The 20,459-nt window shown below is 36.5% G+C and overlaps 1 protein-coding gene and 1 non-coding gene across 2 annotated transcripts in view; both read left to right on the top strand.

The window, feature by feature from the left end:
- Window positions 1–20,459, top strand: part of PLEKHG4B (pleckstrin homology and RhoGEF domain containing G4B) — a 199,120-nt gene that overhangs the window by 143,877 nt on the left and 34,784 nt on the right. The window contains exons 7-14 of the mRNA XM_044665077.1: window positions 3,094–3,180; window positions 5,661–5,780; window positions 7,213–7,311; window positions 8,634–8,776; window positions 9,548–9,686; window positions 10,924–11,040; window positions 13,460–13,624; window positions 15,326–16,209. Coding sequence (XP_044521012.1) covers window positions 3,094–3,180; window positions 5,661–5,780; window positions 7,213–7,311; window positions 8,634–8,776; window positions 9,548–9,686; window positions 10,924–11,040; window positions 13,460–13,624; window positions 15,326–16,209 — 1,754 coding nt within the window. The remainder of the gene's footprint in view (window positions 1–3,093; window positions 3,181–5,660; window positions 5,781–7,212; window positions 7,312–8,633; window positions 8,777–9,547; window positions 9,687–10,923; window positions 11,041–13,459; window positions 13,625–15,325; window positions 16,210–20,459) is intronic.
- LOC123232652 lies at window positions 17,287–17,390 on the top strand. The gene has a single exon (XR_006505180.1). It is a non-coding gene; the product is annotated as a U6 spliceosomal RNA (small nuclear RNA).

Here is a 20,459-nt window from a genome sequence, read left to right on the forward strand (position 1 = left end):
AGGGAGCTGAAAAGCAGGGTGTGAATACTGTTCTTGATGCAAGGGCAAACTGTTGACATCTGGAAAGTTAGGAATAGAAACAGGGTGGGAATGAAGGCTGGCCAGCCTGAACCTCTGCTCAAAATGGAGGCCTTAGGAATAGGAGAAGGGGAGCCTGCCTGATGGAGGGTTATTCCAGGATAAAAAGGCTATATGAAGGTTAGATATTCCAGGAGATGGAAGCTTCAGACACTAGAGGAGATTCTAGGCTGAGACTATAGCTGAAGCATCATGCTGAAGCCCCAAAAGTCACAGGGAGAGCTGGGATAACAAATCAAATAGCATTCCCTAATCTAGCATTACAGACTCAGGCAGATTTTTGTCCATTGGCATACAGCCCTTCATTGATAGTCTGTGTGCCTTGCAGGTAGGGCTAAATTTACACAATACCACTTGCCTTACTTATCACTTATTGTTTTTCATTTCAGTAGCCAAGTGCCTCCAAACTACTGCTTTTGCTTAATTTCCATTCTGAGTCATGTACAGCTAATTTCCCCCAGCTGGCAACAGTCGCCATATGTAGTCCTTGGGTAGGAATAGCCTCCCTTCCTGCATGCACAGCTGCTATCCTGAGACAAGCATTTTTCAGAAAAGCAAAGCTGATGTATTGGGGTAGGAAGATGAGGGGCAAATAGAATTCCTCTCACTTCTGAAGTGTTCTGTTTAACAAGATATTCTAAGGTGTTTTTTAATCACTTTTTTAAAAGGATATCCAAATGGTATCAGGTTGACATTGATATTACTGTTTTTGTTTTTGCTTTTAATCTGGCTTTCAGCCTGCATTCAGTGTTGAATGTTGTCAGGTTGTCACAGGTTGCCTTAAGAAAAAATTCATAATGATCTCATTCCAAAAAGACTCCTAAAAGCAGCATAATGGATTTTGGCAAAGTGACCAATGAGAAGTTTGTTTCTGATGAAGGAAGTTGAGATAAGGGAGCTAGAAGGACATGATAGTATTGTAGTTAGATTAAATTAGGTCTGACCATGTTTATATCTCAGTTCCATTTCTGACTGATTTTTAATTCCCATTCAGCATGTACCACATGTTTTCCTGACAAGGAAGAGAGGTGAGGTAAATTAAGTTAAATTCGAAACTAAAAAGCCATTGGAGTTTTAAAAACATACTATGTTTTACCTATTCACCATATAGTATAACCACTATATACTCTAAAAGAATGAGTTTTATACATAACTAAACTGGCTTCTGCCATGAATTTTGCATGCAGTAGAAACAATCAATCAAAGGCAATTATTAAGCACCTACTATGTATCAGAAATTATGCTATGCACTGGGTGATATAGGGCAGCTAGGAAAGAATGAAGGAGGGGATGGAGTGCTGGGTCTAGAGTCAGGTCAACTCATCTTCCTGAATTCAAATACGGCCTCAGACACTTACTAGCTTTGTGTCTGTAGGCAAGACACAACTCTGATTGTTTTAGTTTTTTCACCTTAAAATGAGATGAAAAAGGAAATGGCAAGTCACTCCAGAATCTCTGCCAAGAAAATTTCAAGTGGGGTCACAAATAATTGGTTGAAACAGAAAAAGAAAATAAAGACAAAACTGGGGATGCAAAGACAAAAAAGGAAGCCCTTCCTCCCCCCTAGGAGCTTGCATTCTGTCATTAAGTCCTAGTGATAAAAGTCTACCCTCAAAAGACTTTGAAAGCCTTTCAAAAAAAATATTGCAACATTGCTTATAGCTTGGTGTATGTGATAAGCTCTCAAAATGTTAGTTGAAATGGCTCATAGGAATAAGGGACCCAAAATGCCTCATTTATTTTCAAGATGTTGTTGAACAGAACTATGAGCTATAGAAACAACTTCATAGGAATTAAATAACATCATGTAATTATGTGATTCTTCCAAAATATTCTCCTGATAAAAGAGGATGACAAAGGAACCACTAAAGAAAGACCAACAAAACTATTTTTAATATAAACAAGGCAGTATTATAGAAATAACATATAGTCTCTAGAAGCAAATAATAATCTAATCAAGACAGAATTTAACCATCAACAAAGCAAATGTTTTTTGAATGAGGAAACTGTAAATTATAGAATCACAAAAAATTATGAACCAGAAGGGATTTTAGACATCATCTGCCAATCTCTTAATTTATAGGAAAGGAAAATGAGGCATCAAGAGACCAAGTGATCTCCCTAAGGTCATACAGCAAGTGCTAAGCAAAGTCAGGATTAAAATATCCAACAGTCTTCCATTCTAGGGAGTCTCTTGACTCTCAGGCTAGCATTAATTACATTTTATATCACACTACCTCTTCTTCAACTTGGAAATGTATGGTTTGGGCAAATATCTGCCTTTTATAGATAGTATCAATCAATTGTACTGTTTTTAACTTATTTTTCAGTTTAAAAAAAATTAGAAACTAAAGTGCAGCTAGGTGACTGAGTGGCCTAGAGCCAGGCCTAAAGACAAGGAGGTCTTGGGTTCAAATCTGGAATTAGGTACTTTGTAGCTGTGTAATCCTGAATATGCCATTTAACCCCATTTGCCTAGTCCTTACCATTCTTCTGCCTTAGAATCAATTCTAAGAAAGACAGTAAAAGTTTTTTAAAAATTAGAAAATTTTATGACTTCAGGAGATTGATGATGAAGATTTTTACCAGAGAGGTGATGGGTTAGAGGAACAGAATGAGATATATACTTTCCAGTATATGTTTGTTTGAAGTACTTGAAGTTATTTCTCATAGTGAGGGATTTTATTGGGTAAGGTTGTGGGCCGAGTTAGTGGAAAGTCATAGAGAAACAAAAAGAAAGAAAGACAAGAAGATTAACAAACAAAAATACATAGAAGAAATCAGAAAGAATTTCAGAAGGGGACACAATCAATTAGGGCTATTTTTACTATATTAAATTTACTATATGCTTTATATCTACCTATGTATGGTATCTAGAGATGAAGGTCAAAGTTAAAAATCTTTTTATTCTTTATATATTGGAAATTTTGGGTTGATGATTGTTGAGTTTGTATTAAAAAGACAACTTTAAATGAAATTTCAAAATACTTGTTAATATCACTTTTCTTGCTCTAGAATTCGGCACCTCAGTCCATTCACAGCATTCTGCTTCTGGTGGATAAAGAATCAGCTTTTAGGCCTGACAAGGATACAGCACTGCAGGTAAAATTGAGAAGTGGTTTTAGATTTTTAGTATCGTGCTACTCAAAATAATATGCATTGTTTAGAGATTTCTGTGAACTAAGAAAATTAAGGTATATAGTAAAAAAGATTTTTAAATTTTAACTTTTGTGTTTCTTGAAATTAACTAATGAAATTAATTAATTTCTTAATTCTAATTTTAATTTTTTTTCTCTTTGTATATAACTATTTGGGCACATTTGTTTTCTTCTCTCAAGTTAAAACTCCTTGAGGGCAGGGACTGTCTCTTGCCTCTCTTTGTATATCCCAGCACTTAGCACAATGCCTATCACATAGTAGGCACTTAATTTATTGATTGAGAAATGGACCTAATCCTGCTCAAAAATAAGTTTATTTATCTTCTGTCTTTTGTGTATAATCTATTTTCATTAAGATAAATAAAGTTATTTTCCAGTTGTGGTGATAAAAAGTGAGAACTGACCTTCATTTACTCTTCATTTTGACATTAGATGTACTTTGCAGGACAAAACCAAACCTAATGTTAAAATATAGATAAGTAATTTAAGTCTGAACAGAGCACATGACAAGCAGACATAACAGAACAAAGATATGTTCCACTTGGTTAAATAGACTAAACTCAAAGATCTTCTTATCTTCTAATCAAACTATGAAGTATGATTCCAAGTCAAGTTAAAAAAATTATAAAACTCATTTGAATATCATGAAAGTTACTCAGTAATAAGGATACAACTGTTTCTTGTTCACATTGTTCATCATTAGTTTACAAAAGGAACATTTATTTAGAGCAAAAGGAGTCAAATATTAGAATTTTTGTTTCTTTGACAAATATATCAAATATTAAAGCCTGATTGCAATATTTTACAAGTACTGGGAATTGGACTAAGGAGCTGTGTGCATTTAAGAACAAATCAACTATTTAAAAAGTGGGCATTTCTATCAGTCAATAGGTGGCTTTGTCTTACTCTTTACCACAGTATGCTGTGGCCTATTTGACTCATCGACCCTTTGTCCTTACTGATTTGGCAGTAATGCCAATTTCACATTCACCTGGAAGTTCTGCTCATCTCCAGACTTGGAACCAAGCCTTGCTCCAAGCAGGAATCATATAAGGAAGGCTTTGCAAGAAGATCATACCATCTGAGATGGAAATGAGAATACCACATGATTCTTGCTACTCATCATTGAGCGTTCGAGTTCCCCAATGGCTGGATTTTCTGTTATATCCCTCTTTGGTTGGGCCACTGTTTTTGTTTCCTCTATGCCAAATGCATGTCTCCTCAGACATCTACCTTTGCCTGTAGGTGGGGACTTTCATTGATCATCTGGTGTATGGTGGAATCAAAACCACAAAGTCGTGTCTTTCAGAGTTCTATTTGGCTTCCATTTTACCTTATCTTCCTTGGCCACATTGGGACTCTATGTCTTCCCTTCACACCTCCTTTGTCCCTTTTCTCAACTTCTGCCACTGAATTAGAGAGGAGAATCCATCAGTATTCCCAGGTATCACAGCAATAGAAGTAGTGAGGAACACCAGAACATCAATCCCATCCAAAGTGAGTGGATTATAGAAGACCTTTTCTCTATTCTTTTTCTTTTCTCACCTTCTCTTTCCCTTCTATTACCTTTAATTTTTAATTTTTTCCTCTCTTCTCTCTAATTCTCTTTAATTAAATCTAATTTAATTTCCTTCCCTCCTTTTTTCCTCTATTCTTTTTTCTATACATTATGAACTTCTGTTCCACTCATCTCATTTTTTGTGTTTTAAAGTGTCTCTTGCCTCCTCTGCTCCATTTGCCATTTTCTTTTATCTTTTCTTGCTATTTCCTCTGCCTTTTTGCTTTCCCTCCTCTATATTTTCTCCCTTCCACTCTCTCCCTCCCTTTTTTATCCCTTTCTCCTTTCATTCTCTCTTTTCTCATCTTTACTTCTCTATTCTTTTTCTTTATTTTTATTTCATTTATTTCTCTTTCATCTGTCTATCTTCATTGTTATAACTAGTCAAATTTGAAGTACTCAAAGGTTTACTCTAATCCTATCACTAGGAAAACAAAAGCCCAGCCAATTATTTCTAGGCTAACACCCCCAATCTCCTAGCATTCTATGACACCGGAAATTTAAAATTCCAAAGTGGGTACATTCTGCAGAATGCAGGCATCAGGAAGCAGTGCATTAAAGTGACATTCTCCACTAATTCTTGCAACTCTGAGAGCTATACCAGGGCAGTCACTTGGTAGATGGTCCTACAGAAGCATAGAATAATTGATACCACACAATAAAACAGTATAAAACTGAAAGTTGTGCCTGGATCTTCTCAAACCTAGTGCCTCTGAGTGGCAGTGGGCCTCTGGGGTATAATCTATTTACTGTCTAGTCTAGAGTGTTTGAGAAAGTAGGAAAAAGTTCATTTATCACAGGATTCTTTTTCCCCAGTGACTAGATTCATGGCAATAGTAAAAATCTTTTAAACACCTTTTCCTTAGCAGTATGAGGTTCTGACCTCCCTGAAGGCCCTGCATAAGCTCATTGATAGTACACAGCTGACAGCAGAGTTTGATGGGACCTTTGTTTACAACCACAGTGAATGGATCCGTTTCCGAAGGGTAAGTAAGACATGATGGCTCAGTGCTCTTCCCTTGTTTTCTCATTGCATTGTTTTTCCTTTTCTCAGTGTACATAGTTCTATGTTCTTTCTGTTGTTTTATATAGTTATTCATCATATATGCAACAAGCATTTATTAAGGCCTTCTATGTGTCAGGCCATGCTAGGTACTACAGCAACAAAGACATAGAGGCCATCAAGGAACTGGCATTGTGAGGAAAATGTTTTGCAAATTTTAGAGTTCTATGTAAATGTGAGCTTTTGTTCTTGTTACTAAGCATTCAAGTACATATACTATAAGGTAGATTGAAGGTAGTATGCCACAATATAGAGAGATGGCCTCAGAGAAAGGAAGATATGCATTTAAGTCCAGTTCTGACACATACTAGCTATGTGACCCAATGCAAGCCACTTAATCCCTCCATGCTCCAGACAACTCTCTAATATTATAAAGAGCAGAGCAGGCACCAACCTTAATTGTTAGCCAGAGAATTCCCTATACCAAAGAAACCAAAGGGATAGTTCCTAACCCTAATTCTCAACTTAGAATGTGATTAGTTCTTTAGTCTCCAATTAATTTTTATTCTTTATTTCCATAGTCCCTTATTATATACAATTTTTATTGCATCATGGGCTGAAAAGGATATATTTAACATTTCTGCTTTTCCATGTTTAAGTATAATGTTTTTGTGCCTTAATGTTTGGCCAATTTTTGTAAAGTATCATGTTCTGCTGAGAAGAAGGTATATTCCTTTCTATTACCATTTAATTTTCTCCAGATATCTATCATATTTATCTTATCTAAGCATCTAGTCATACTTTAAATTTTTTATTATTTATTTTTTGGTTGTATTTATCTATTTCTGAGCAAGGAAAATTGACATCCCCCACTATTATTGTTTTGTTATCTATTTCCACCTGTAACTCATTTAGGTTTGCCTTTAAAAATTTGGATACTATGCCATTTAGTCCATATAGATTTAATACTAAAAAGGCTTCATTATCTATGGTACCTTTTAACAATATAGTTTCCCTAGTATTCTCTTTTGTTTAAATCTGTTTCAGCTTTATCTTTGTCAGAGATCATGATTGCTACCCCTGCTTCCTTTGTATCAGTTGAGGCATAGTATGCCAGCCCTTTATTTTTACTCCCTTCTAGGAATACCTTCTTTTCCTTATCCCTTTACCCTCTTTTCTCTTAATCTATACTACCTTCTCTTAGTTTCTTAGTTTCTTTAGGGGACTTTTGGTCCTTCCCTCATCCTATCCTCTCACTCTCCTATTCCTCTGTAAGTTACACAATCCTCTTCCCAAGATGAGTATAGAATTTTATAACCAATAAATGACATTTTAACCTCATGAATAAAACCCAAATGTCCATTTGAAATCTCACTTATTACTTTCCATCTCTTTGTCCTCACAAAACATGGTAGAAACTAGAACCATTTGCTACAAACTGCAAAGAAGCCATTACTTTTCTACAGAATTCCGTCTGTTCCCTGACCACAAACAAGACCCTAAGTACAGTGCAAGTAAGTAAGCATTTATCTTATTTAAAAAGATGATAAGGTTTTGGTTCTAAAAGCAAAAAGACCTTTACTAAAGTCTAGTTTCTAAGAGTAGGAGGCTTGTTTTAGGGGCCAATGTTTATCAGAAATGTGATATCCAACTTTTAGTTTTCTTGCTTACCCGTTGCAGTCATCCTCAAACATTTTTGGTTTGTGAACATTTCAAATGGCAGAATGATTTCCATAAGGAACTTAGCTACCTCTGTTTCTACCATTTAGTATACCTGTTCCAACTCATGTAAATAAATCTTTCCCAAAAGAAGGCATTATTTTTGGTGTGTCAACAATGTGTCAGTGAAATGCATCATTTCTTGAGATGGAACTCATATTGTCCTCCTCCTAACTTGTAATGGGACCAGGCACTTTCCTTCCTTACCTGCTAGCTGATAAGAATAGGTACTCCACCTCCAGAACACTAGTCAGAGCTTCTAACTTGTGAGTTTGGATTATTATCTTTTTTAATGTAGTTATAATAGGGCTTTCTCTATTTATAAAAATCCCACATATATTATAAATATTGGTAACTTTCCTCTAAAGATTCACCATTTCTTAACAAAATATAAATGTCAGGAAATTTGAGTAATCTGAAGTTAAATCTTATTGTCATCTTGCCTTTTCCTTTTGTCTTCTACTTGGGTATATATTGACTAGTATCTTACACTATAAATGAACCTGGTTTTCATTACAGATGTGTTCCAAAGAAGTTTTATGTAAAATGAATTTTAAAAATAAAATCACTTTAATTCAATTCAAGTTAAATTAAAATCAATTCAAATTTTAAAAATAAAATCCCTACAAAGATCACTTTTTTTTCCTGACCAAATCTTTCTATGGAGTGACACTGGGATTTCTTTACCTGCATTAACTCTGCTACAACTAAAATCAATCAATCAATAAACATCATTGAACACTTACAACATGTCAGACACCATTCTAAGGGCTGAGAATACAAAAAGAGACAAAAGATAGTTCTTACCCTCAAGGAGTTTACAATCTAGTGGGAGAGTCAGCAAGCTAATAACTACATCCAAATACAGGTTAAATAGGAAATAATGGAGAGAAGGCACTGGAATTAAGAGCAGTTAGCTTCCTCCCATATAATAGTTGCTGTTTGATGGTGTTTGTCATTATTTCAAAGTTAGGAAGCACCTGAGTCTTAGATGTTGGTCCACACTTCAAAGCACTATCCAACAATACATTGTAGCTTTTATACATTATATAATATGTGTGTGTATATGTATGTATATATACACACAAACACACACATTTTTCTCCTCCACCATTAGGAAGTGGTAGAACTAATCAACAAACACAAGACAATGATGAAGCTTGTTCTGGAAGATGTCCTTCTGGTAACTCTCCGCTTAGAAGGTGGCACAGTCCTGGCCAGGCTCCGGAAGGAAGACTTCTGTGGGACTGAAGATTATAGGTAAGTAAATGGATGATTTCAAAGCAGTATTGGATGGGAGCCAAAATTTCATATTAATCAAGAATGAGAATTTGCAAGAATAGTGCTTAACATCATATACTAGACCACATACAGCTGCATTACTTAGAGACTTTTCTCCCCCAAAGAGCAGTTGTGAGAGATGCAGCCCAAACCTCCCTACCCCTTGAAACCATAATCCTCACAGATTGGCAGGGCCAGTCCTCATCTGCATCTATGTATATAAAACAAAAGCAAGTTAATTTTATTTAAATCCTCAAATAGAAGAAAAAGGAGAACTCATCGTATTTTCCATACAGAGTCAGAGGCCCTCTTTGGTTATGAATGAATTCTCCTTTGTTATCTAATATTCCAACTTGATTTCGTCTTGGGAAACTCTTCCCCGCCTACCTAAATTCTTCTTGCCATTTCAATTAGACATGGAATTCATCTTTGCTCCATGCTGCTCAAGAGTCATTGTTTCTCCTCCAAGGAGACTGCATTTCAGGATGGGTGATTTTCCTTCAAACACATGCACATATATATGAGAATGAAAGGCTCATTGTTTGGTCATGGCTTTGTCTAGAGGCATCATGTATGGGCTTTCAAGGATGACTTAGTTTCCAAAATTTAGGATTTGTCTTGCTCTGAGTCACTGTTGCACTGGCATATTCCTACACCCTTCCCAGAAGTCTTCAAAGAAGCTGTTTCTCTTTGTGGCAGGCCTGTCTGAATAGTGCTATGCATTGACTGCTGTTATCTTCTCTTCATCAGAGATGCTATGGAAGCTATAACCAGACTATATAATCAAGTAGATGAAGAGGTCCATAGGCTAGTCCTGTCATCTAATAAGTGTCTTCAGCAGCTGGAGAACCTACAGGAATTAAGAAAGCTTGAGGAAGGGTGTAACCAGGTCAGTACTCTTTTGGGGGACAAAATAAATGAGAAGCATCCAAGCCTCTGGCTTTTACTCTAGTCATTTATGCCTTTATTACATAACTACAATTTGAAAGAATAATTGACACACTAATATTTATTTTTAAAACATTTTATTTTGGCTGATTTCTTACCTTCAGACTTCCAGCCCTGATCACCAAGGGAATCATTCCTAAGACTGCCACCTTTTTTCTTTTATCTCTGAGGGTCTAAATTAACTTCAAGGTTCCTTTAATCCTTGATGTTTTCCATTATAACATCATTGTGAGCATCTGGTAAGCCATTGTCCCTTCTTGAAGGCAGCTATCCCCTGAGGATTGGAGAGAATATCTTACTATTTCTTGTAACAGATTGATGTCAATCCAAAAGGTTTGCTTCTAAATTAAAAAAAAACAAAAACAAAAACTTTAGATTCTAATTGCAGATGTATCATAGGCAGAAGATAGAGGGGGAGACAAAATAGCTAAGTGTGTAAATCCCTGGACAGGCTGAGGGTTTGTCATCTTTTGTAAAGGAAGTTCTGCCCTACCTTTCACAGAGAACATTAAAGGCTTAATGATTGTTCCTATGGCATGTATGACATCTTTGACCATTTTAGATTAGATATATGATTTCCTTAGTGTGTTCTTGTTGTCATTCAGGCATTCCAATTGGGTTGGACTGGACTCCATATGGGTTTTTCTTGGCATAGCTACTGGAGTGGTTTGCCATTTTCTTCTCTAGCTCATTTTACAGATGAAGAAATTGAAGCCTGCAAGGGCTAAGTGACTTGCTCAGGGTTACACAGCTAATAAGGGTCTGAAGTCATATTTGAAATCAGATCTTCCTGATTCCAGGCTCAGCATTCTATCCACCATGCTGCCCTTCTCTAATGTAGGGAACTTCCAATGAGGAAATTCCCTTTAGTAAAGCACCTGCTTGGCGACTTCTATTATTAGAGAAGAATTGAGGGTGCCAAGATGTTAAGTGACTTACCTGTGTTCAAATATCTAGTAAGTTTTTAAAAACTAAAAATATCTATTTGTCTAGGAAGAATGATCTGATTCCACAATGAAACAAGTAAGACTATTTACTAAGAGCAGAGGACCAACCTATCCATGTGATTCTCTCCAGAGTATAGAAATAGCTCATATTTTATCATATTTTGCCATGTACCTTGGGCCAAGGTCCTAAATGCACTGAAAAAATTTTTTAAATATTCTTTTCCTATTTAGATTAAATTATGGTTTGAAAATGAGCGAGAAAAATACCTTGGCCCTTTGGAGCTACTTTCTCTAGAGAATGTGAAGAAAAAGCAAGAAGAATTTCGGGTATTTGGTGACATGGTGATGGTAGGTATTATCAAATGGGTCACGGTCACTCCTGTTGTAGTCTTCACAAGTGTTCTTTTCTACCATTATCATCCTTCTGTTATGTTTTGATATCATCACATAGGGGTTTTTTTTTTGTTTTTTTTTTAAACCCTTACCTTCTGTCTTGGAACCAATACTATGTATTGGTTCCAAGGCAGAAGAGTGGTAAGGGTAGGCAATGGGGGTCAAATGACTTGCCCAGGGTCACACAGCTGGGAAGTGTCTGAGGCCAGATTTGAACCTAGGACCTCCTGTCTCTAGGCCTGGCTCTCAGTCCACTGAGCCACCCAGCTGCCCCCCATCACATAGGTTTTTAAAGGGAAATCTGAATTTGCTTTGTACCTCTAATCAGTAATTTAATATGATTTTTCCTGAGAGATAGGATTGTACTTATCTCTATTATTAATACCACAGTATCAGTTAAATACATATGTGAATTAAATGGTATAAAGATGTTTAAGTGGCATCAGTTTATATTCATCAAATTTTACAACTAACTATTATAGTAATTAAATGCCTTAGGCACAAAATCTACTCTATATCTTATAACAAAGGAAAAAAGGCATCAACAATATGAATATAAATAACCATAAACAGTATCTCTTTGGCTCAAAAAATCAAAATTGATTAAGTGCTAGACCCTAGTCCAAAGATATCAGCTAAACCTTCCCTGTCTTCAAAGAATATGTGTCTACATATAAGCATATGCAAAATATATCTGAAATGAATACAAGATAATTTAGGGAGCCACAGTAAGGTAGGGGAAGTGGGGTCAGGAAAGACCTCTTTCCTTGAGATGAGGTTGGGCTAAGATTTGAAGGAAACCAAATGGAAATGAGGAAGAAGTACAGTATAGACATGAGGGCAACCTGAGCAAAGGTAGAGACATAAGAGATAGAATGTAAAGTGTGAGGCTAATTAGCTAATTAGCAAGAAGGCTAATTTCTTAGCAATAGGATGTTATATAGTTTGGATTGAAAAAGAAAGGTCAAGGATGATGAGGCCTGAAATTTGGCAAGTAGTCATTGTTTACCTTTGGGATAAGTAGCAGAAGATCCCAAATCAGAGTTGGAGGAAACATACTGTAGGGTCTTGGGCCACAAGAATTCTGTTCATTCAACCTGTTGAGAATAAAAGTAATAAATTCCATGATCTGATATTAGATGACATTTGGTTAGGAGGCTATCAAAAAAGGTCATTTTTGTTTTAATATGACACATTTCTGATCACTTTTAGAGAATTTCAAGCTGGAAGGAATCTGAGTTCCTATACTCCCTTCTCTTCATTTTACAAATGAGGAAATCAAGGGCCAAAGAGATAAAGTGTCTTCCCCCACATTTACAGAGAAAGTAAGGGACAGAACTGAGATTTGAATCCAATATGTGTGATGCCAAATGTAGCATGGCTCCTGCTTCTTTGTTCCATTAATGGACACTGACAGTGGTGTGGTGGGTAGAAAGTTGTCCTCAGAATGAAGTTTGATCTGGGACCAAGTCCTGATTGATTCATGCTGACTATGTGACCATGGGCATTTCATTTAAACTCTGAGCACCTCTAGCAACTCTTCCAGAATAAAATTTGTGAAGAGAACCCCAATATGAATTGGTAGAGGAAATCTTCCATTGGTAATTCTCTACATTAATGAAATCACAGATCCAGTTTTGTTTTGTTTTTTAAAGAGTGGTAATGGTGGCTTTTATGAAACTTATAATGGTAAAAGAAAAAAAGGAAACAAGTGTGAAAGGCATTATAGAGACAAAATTGAAGGACTTGGCAACCCAGCTGAAAGTGGTCAGTGACAGAAGGAGGAAAAGTCAAACACTAAGATTTCAAAAGTAATAAAGGGATATATTCTGGTGGAAATATCTATTAGGCACTAGGAAAAGCGACAGTAGAGTCCAGGAGAAAAATTAGGACTGGAGATATAGATATAGGAGTCAATTCCGTAAGTGAAATAGTTAAAGATGTGAGAATAAGTGAAAGTGCCTGGAAAGAGAAGAGGTGCAAGGAAAGAACCTTGGGGAAACATACCCTTCCCCATAAAGAACTAGGAAGATAAAGAGGATCCAACAAAGGAGACTAAAAGAAGAGGTAAGAGAAATAGGAGAAAGATCATTAGACTGTATGGTCATTGAAGCTAACATAGCCAGAAGGAGAAGGTGATTGTTTTACATTTTTAGAAGCTCCCAAGAAGTCAGGGGGTAACAAGAACTAAAAAGAGGATCCTGGATTTAGCAAGAAGCCATTGATGATTTTGAGGAAAGTAGTATGGGTTCAGTATAATGTTGGAGAAAATTCATGGTGGCATCTTGGGCCATTTTTTGTTTAGCCTATTGAGAACAAAACTAATAAGTTCTATAGTTTGGCTATAGCTGATATTTTGTTCTTTATGCTGTAGCAATATTGTAGAAAAGGACTACAATTGGTAAAAGATAATAACTCACCAAATATGGAAGAAAAAATCCAGAACTTCAAAAGATACCTGAATGATATCATCAGTCAAACAGAGAGAAGGAAAGGGGAGCTGGAGAAGTTGGCAAATCTCTATGAATTTTATGAGACGGTAAGAGAATCTATACAGCTTAAGGGAAAATGTGGAGGAAATGACTTTTTTTTCGTGATTTTTTTAACTTAATAAACTCTAATACCTCTCAAAGTCCTAGTCTAGACCTTATCCTGGTATGGAGCTAAGCCTGTACCCTATGTCCACAGAGCCCAAGCTCTGGCTGGCTGTATGAAGTTAGAATAGCTTCACGTACAGTCCCTTCTGATTGATTCTTCTGTCTAGAACCTAGCTGAGTACAGAGAGATGTGGCACCAGTAGCCCAGCCAGGTAATAATGCAATGGTTGGGTCACCTCAACCCATGAATCAAAGAAAAAATAAAATCTTCTTCCCTGTATAGTCTCCCTCTGCTTCTACAAGTTTGAAGCCATCTCTAAACATTAACTTAATTGTGTTTCACCTAAATTTGCTATCTTTGTCCAATGACCAAAGAATTTGTATATTGTTGTAGGAAGTGAACTTCATCACTATTACCACAAAAGGTTAAATGACTTAGAGGAGGTGCAGCTCAGTGGATACAGGACTAGGCCCGTAGACAGAAGGTCCTGGGTTCAAATGTGGCCTCAGGTGCTTCCAAGCTGTGCAATCCTGGGGAAGTCATTTAATCCCAATTGCCTAGCCCTTGCCTTCTGTGTTAGAGTTGTTACTTAGCCAGAAAGTAAGGTTTGTTTTGTTTTAAAAATGACCTAGAGGAAACATCTAGCATGTTGAGGATTCACATCTAGCATGAGGGATTGTGAGACTGCATGGACAAGAATCACTCAGTGGATGGAATATGATCAGTAACAAGGGAGAGGTTCTTTATATTAGTGAAATCAAAAAATACTATTTAAGTATTGCTACTGAGTTGAAATATAATCATTCTCCTAACTCAAAACAAGTACTAATTTAGCCATAAGTAGAGATAGTTTCTTCTCAATTCCACAGTGCTAACTTTAGAAAAACATATTGAACATTATACCAAGTTACCCTGAATAAACAAATCTTTTCTATTAATCAATGAAGTCCCATAATTTCATGTATTGCCTCAAATGCTTTGGGTAATCCTAACAACCAATTCAACATATAGCCACCAACTCATCCTCCATTCTTCCCTTCCCTGGACTGCCAGTGCCAAAGTTTGCCAAAAGTTACTCAAGAAGAGATTCCCTTTAAGTGACAGAAGCTGTAAGGAGGAACAAGAAAGTCCTAGCTTTATGAGTCAGGTTCCACTCTAGCACTGACACCAAACTATGGCCATAGATAAGTCACTGAACTTTTCTTGGTCTTTGTTTTCTCCTTTTTATGAGGAGGGATTTGGATTAGGTAACTTTGAAAGTCCTTTTCCATCGTAAAGTTCTACAGTTCTGAAACTAGCCCCTTATTTTCATGCTAATTGGTCAGTGCTTTTTACTACTAGAAGTGGGGACTGAGAGTAAATTCTCTGTCAGCTATATAGTAGCAAAGACCAATTCACTGAGGACTTTTCTCAAATGACTCATGTGAAAGTTTTTGCTGAGAATTAATAGTAAGTCTTTTTATACTGTTTACATCATATAAATTCCTCATTTACCTGTTTGCAGGCTGAGAAATGCATAGAAAGAGTATCGGCCAACTGGCCCACTTTACTTTGAAGTGTCTCAGAAAATAGGAGCATTGTTTACGTGCATGTAATTTATAGAAGCTCTGATTAATCTATACTTTCTTTTCTGGTAACACAGGCAAACAGATGGATGCTCCATTGCAATGAGTATCTTGAACATCTCTCTCTGGAGACTAATTATTCTCCATCAGTGATCGAGTATTTAAAAAGCTATCATCAAGAAGCTACGAAAGTGTCTGCTGAAAACTTCCACAAAGTGAATGAGATGGTACTGGGCCTTGGTAGCAAGAAGGAGCAGAAACAATGGAATATTTTATGGCTGAAATGTCAGCAGACCAAGCATCATTTAGAAGAGGTCCTCTCTGAAGCCATCCGTGGTTCTGGCAGACAGTCTTTCAGCCAGGGTCCCCTCGAGTCTAGTCCAAAAGGAGAACGTGAGTTTGTCATTGATGGTCTGAGGAAACATGCTCAGTCTCCTGGACTTCTTCTTACTAATCTTGACAGTAGCCTTTGGGAAAATAATGGACTGTTGTTCTCCCAGCGAGCTAGTTTCTCTGGAATACAGGCTCTTTCAGAGCAAGAGGGGCCAAGTTCAGGAATGTTTACTCCTCTTAGCACCTCGCCCTCACCAAGTCTTACTCCACTGTTGGGGGGGCTCCCCAGAACTGGTCCTCTCTTGGAGGACATGGATAACATCTCTACTTGCTACTCTGAACCCATCCAGTCCCCAACTACCCGCCATAGGAAACACCCCTTCAAGAAGATCATGAAGAAGACACAAAGCTTTGAACTTCCTCAGCTCGATAGCAGCCCCAGTGAGCTGCACCGGCACGGATACACTGGTGTTTATATAAAAGGGCTGGAGGTGGCCAGTAATGTGGCCGCTGAGAAAAAACATGGACAAAGGCCAAACGTTAAGAGCCCTCTGGTCAGTAGGAACCGAAGCTTGTCATCCCCTTCCAGGATTCATCATACTGAGGAGGAAAGAAAGAGAGTAGGAAGGTGAGAAATGACCACTACTCAATCCTCTGAACCTAGAAAGGAGAGGATTTTAGAAACATGTAAACTGTAAATGCATCCATGCTTTTCTACAAAGTAAAAACTGAGATGCTTAGCTCTAGGACTTCAAACATCCTGGTCAGACAGAAAAGGGCATGAGCTTAGTTTGAATCAGCGGGTATGTTCAGAAATATTTTCCTGATTTTTTTAAGATGGAGATCAGTGAAAATATTTCCTTTTTGCTCTCTTTTTTCCTTGTGGTGTAGAGACCCACAAATACTAACTAACTGATCTTTAAGCTGATAATTATACAGACATTGGACCAGACTGGTTTTTCTGGTCTAGATGGAGAAAATACAGTTAGCAAACCAACTTCATGATTTGAAAATGAGTATTATTAAAAAAACAACATATTTTTCTTTACTTCTAAGTGCCAAGAGGTAAGAAGTTTGTGTACAATTTTTTCTGTTGCACTATATCTCTTGAAGGAGTAAATTGTGATTTATCAAACTGTAAGGTATTTGTAAAGAATCTGACAGTGAAAATAAGGATAAAGATAATCCACCAGTGGCTAAGAAATTTAGACCATAACTCTGGATTCAACTTGAATTTCAGTTTTCACATCATTTTGTTTTCTCGTTTGAACCTCTTTATCAGCAGTCTGAATATCTTCCATTAGTGGCTTTGGGTTTGGTTGGTTAAGTTCAAGAGGAAAGTATTTTTCATTAGGGCATAAAATGGTACTTTAGTCCAAAATGAGGGTGATTATGTCAGAGCAATAATTATAGCAATAGGCTAACAATTTAGGACATCTGAATGGCAAAGCACAAAAACAACCACAAAACACATACATACACCTAAGATTGATAAATGTCTATATTTTAAAGAAATAATAAATCAGACAACTCACAAGTATTTATTAAGTGTTTACTTTGTGCCAAGCACTAGGCACTTGGGATACAGACAAAATTGCAGCTGTTCTTGCCCTCAAGGAACTTTCATTCTACAGGGGGAAATTTTTTAACATAGAAGAATATGCAAAATTAGTAAAAAGGTATGATGTTAAAAGTAAGCAAAATAGTGCTCGCTTCGGCAGCACATATACTAAAATTGGAACGATACAGAGATTAGCATGGCCCCTGCGCAAGGATGACACGCAAATTCGTGAAGCGTTCCATATTTTTCCATGTTAAAAATGATTATTAATAAATGTTAAAAAAATGATTGAACAAAAAAAAAGTAAGCAAAATACTTTCAGTTTAATGCATTGAGCCTTTATTGAGTACTTACCATTTGCCAAGGCACTGTACTGTTTCCCATAACAACCGTATGAAGATAGTATTATATTATCCCATCATTGACCCCATTCTGTCTAATCTGCAAGTTTTCCCTAACTGCTAGTTTCTTCTCTGCTTCTAACAAACACATCCAAGGCTACCTGCCATTTTTTAAAACGCCTGACTATGCCAGCTATCATCCTTTATCTCTCCTCCCCTGCTCAGCTAAACTCATTGAAAAAACTGGGTACATTCAGTGCTGCTATATCCTCCCACTCTTGTAAACTCTTTCTGCTTTCCAGCTTCTGACCTCATCATTCAACCAAAATCGTCCCCTCCAAGGTTACCAATGGTGTCTTAATTGTCCTATCACAACTAGCCTTTTCTCAATCCTCATCCTTCTTTATTCATTTCTATATAGAACATAAAAGTAATTAAGATTCAAATGTCTTTCTCTTTGAGGTTATTAATATAAATATAATTGTTTCTTGGGCTGTGTCTTACAGCCCTGATAACTTCTAATCTATTCTGAGTTATCCATAGTAATGAAAATAACTCAGATAATCAGGATCCACATATTAACTCAAAATTCCATTCCAGTCAATAGTTGATTTTTTCTGTTCTCACCCCACAAGACAAAAATAGACATAGACACACAGATAGACAGACACGCGCACACACACACCATTCATGTGCACATATCCCAAAAAAAACCATCTGAGAAAATAATCACACTTATGAGATTTCATCTTCATTTCCCCTCACTGATTCTTTACCAAAAGTTCCAAAGAGTATGACATTGCCAAGAGGGAGGCCAGTACAAAATAGACAAAAAGGACAATCCAAAAACTCAGTTCATCCTTGAACTTGATAATTAGCTCCTGAATCAATGAATTAACGACATTTAACTTTTCTGCAAGGATGGGGAAGGCTTGATTAGGATGCCATGGACATGAACTCTGTGTATAGACAGAGCATATTTAGTTACCATTCTTTACTCAGTCCCATGTCTGAATTAGTCTATATTCTTTGAGGAAGGAATTGTTTCTGACCTGAATTTGCCTTATAGGGAAGAGACTACTTCAAAGAGACATTGTCTTTTCTTTATTTTTTTCTTTCTGCAAGGCATAAATTTGGAGGATAGGTTTAGGAATTTTACATTGAGTAGAAATATATGCCCTACAATAGGAATTATGGAAGGAAGTTGCACCTATGGGGAAACACCCATCCATACATACAGAAATTCAGTCCTTCCCAAAAATCAGAGTTAGGAAAATACTTTTTATTTCAGCAATCAAAAAGAAAAAAATAGAAATAATGCTTTCAGAGGCTGGTATGCAGACTGTTGCCTAAATTAGAGGGGTTTTATCCAAAAGCCTCATGCTTTAAAAAAAAATTAGTCATAAAGGACACCCTGCTCAAGTCACCCTCACAACAACTTATTCTAACAAGACTGGCCAACCAAGATGATAATGGTAGAATTATAAAGCTGTTCATAGCTTACTTTATTTTAGTGTTTCATTAATATATCTTTAGCGTAATTCAAAATTTCAGAAATTAGAGATTATTTAAGATGGAATTTAGAGGAGACAAATTCAGTAATGGTCAGGAATTCAGAAATTACATACTTTCCTTGGTTCTTGGCTTTTATTCCCTAATCTATAATTTTTGTTTTGAGCTAAATCAGCAGACAAACTATGATAGAAAAACAAAAAGCATCAACAAAACATTAAAACCAGTGAAAATATATCACCAAACCACTGCTTCTGAAAAAAAAAAAAAGATTACTATTTCAGAAATCTAAATAAAATTAGGTTTGAATTGGAACAAACAAAAGACAGAATTGGGAGCTTGTTCTCAATATTCTACCCTACTTCCTCTTCTGTCTTTCTGCTCCCACAGAAAACCCATTTTAATTTAAGAACAAAATTCAGTAATTCCACACAAGCGTTTGCCTTCCCCCTATCAGGAGGTGTAGTAGCTCAGTACTTTAAAAACTGTCCATAAAACCCAAGTTTTGTTCAGCAGAGGAAATCCTCTTAGCCATTTCCTTCTTTGTTGGCCTGTTGGATGAAGTTTAATTTGGTATCCCAGATACCTGTCAGATATATGTGTTTCAGCTGTCCCGGACAACTCCTCATAACCTAGTGGTGCTATTAATAATCTATCACATATGAATCTGTTGAACAATTCACATTATTTAAAAATCACTATCCTGTTACATGAGCAAGCCAAACCAGCTATCCAGCCATGCCATAAATCAAATATCAAAGACTTTCTTATTGCAAATGTCATTTCTGCCACTGGGTGGTTGAAATGCTTACTTTGTCATATCTTATAAATGGTGACAAGTCAATATCTGTCTCCAACACTGCTTACCAACCCATGCCCCTTCTTATTGTAGGTACAACAGAGGATTTCAGAAGTCTTTTCATTTAAAAGCATCCTAGAAAAGGGTCAGGATAAGCAATTTTTTTAAAGGATTACACATGACTATGAAATAAATTGTCACTTTTGGGGGCATGTTGTTTTTGTCTTCATTTAGGTCTCCTCTTGAAATTATGATTATTGATTTAGGCCAAAGGGCACTCACATGAAAATTATGCTAAGGGCATAATTTTAAGTAATCATGTTCTGATTTCTCTACAATCAGACCTCTGGATTTGATATCCTGTAAACTTGGTCTCTTTGTTATAGTGTCTTCCATTTGTGCTCCAGGGTTTCCTGCTGAGTTTTAGAGTTTGAAGACCCATTTTATTAATTTATGCAAGGGTAATCAAAATCTGGTGAAGTGATTTGTAGTAATCAGATTCATACTAGGCTGATTTGCAAACTGGAAGGCCAATTTGTTTAGTTTTGAGAGCCATAATTGGGCAATACAGTCTCTTACCAGTAAGGAAACCTAGTTGGAGATGATATAAAAATCAAATTACTTACTGAATACAGAGACACAGCAAAGAAGGTTAACAAGATCAT

Source organism: Gracilinanus agilis, chromosome 1 (assembly GCF_016433145.1).
Source record: "Gracilinanus agilis isolate LMUSP501 chromosome 1, AgileGrace, whole genome shotgun sequence".
Lineage (NCBI taxonomy): Eukaryota > Metazoa > Chordata > Mammalia > Didelphimorphia > Didelphidae > Gracilinanus > Gracilinanus agilis.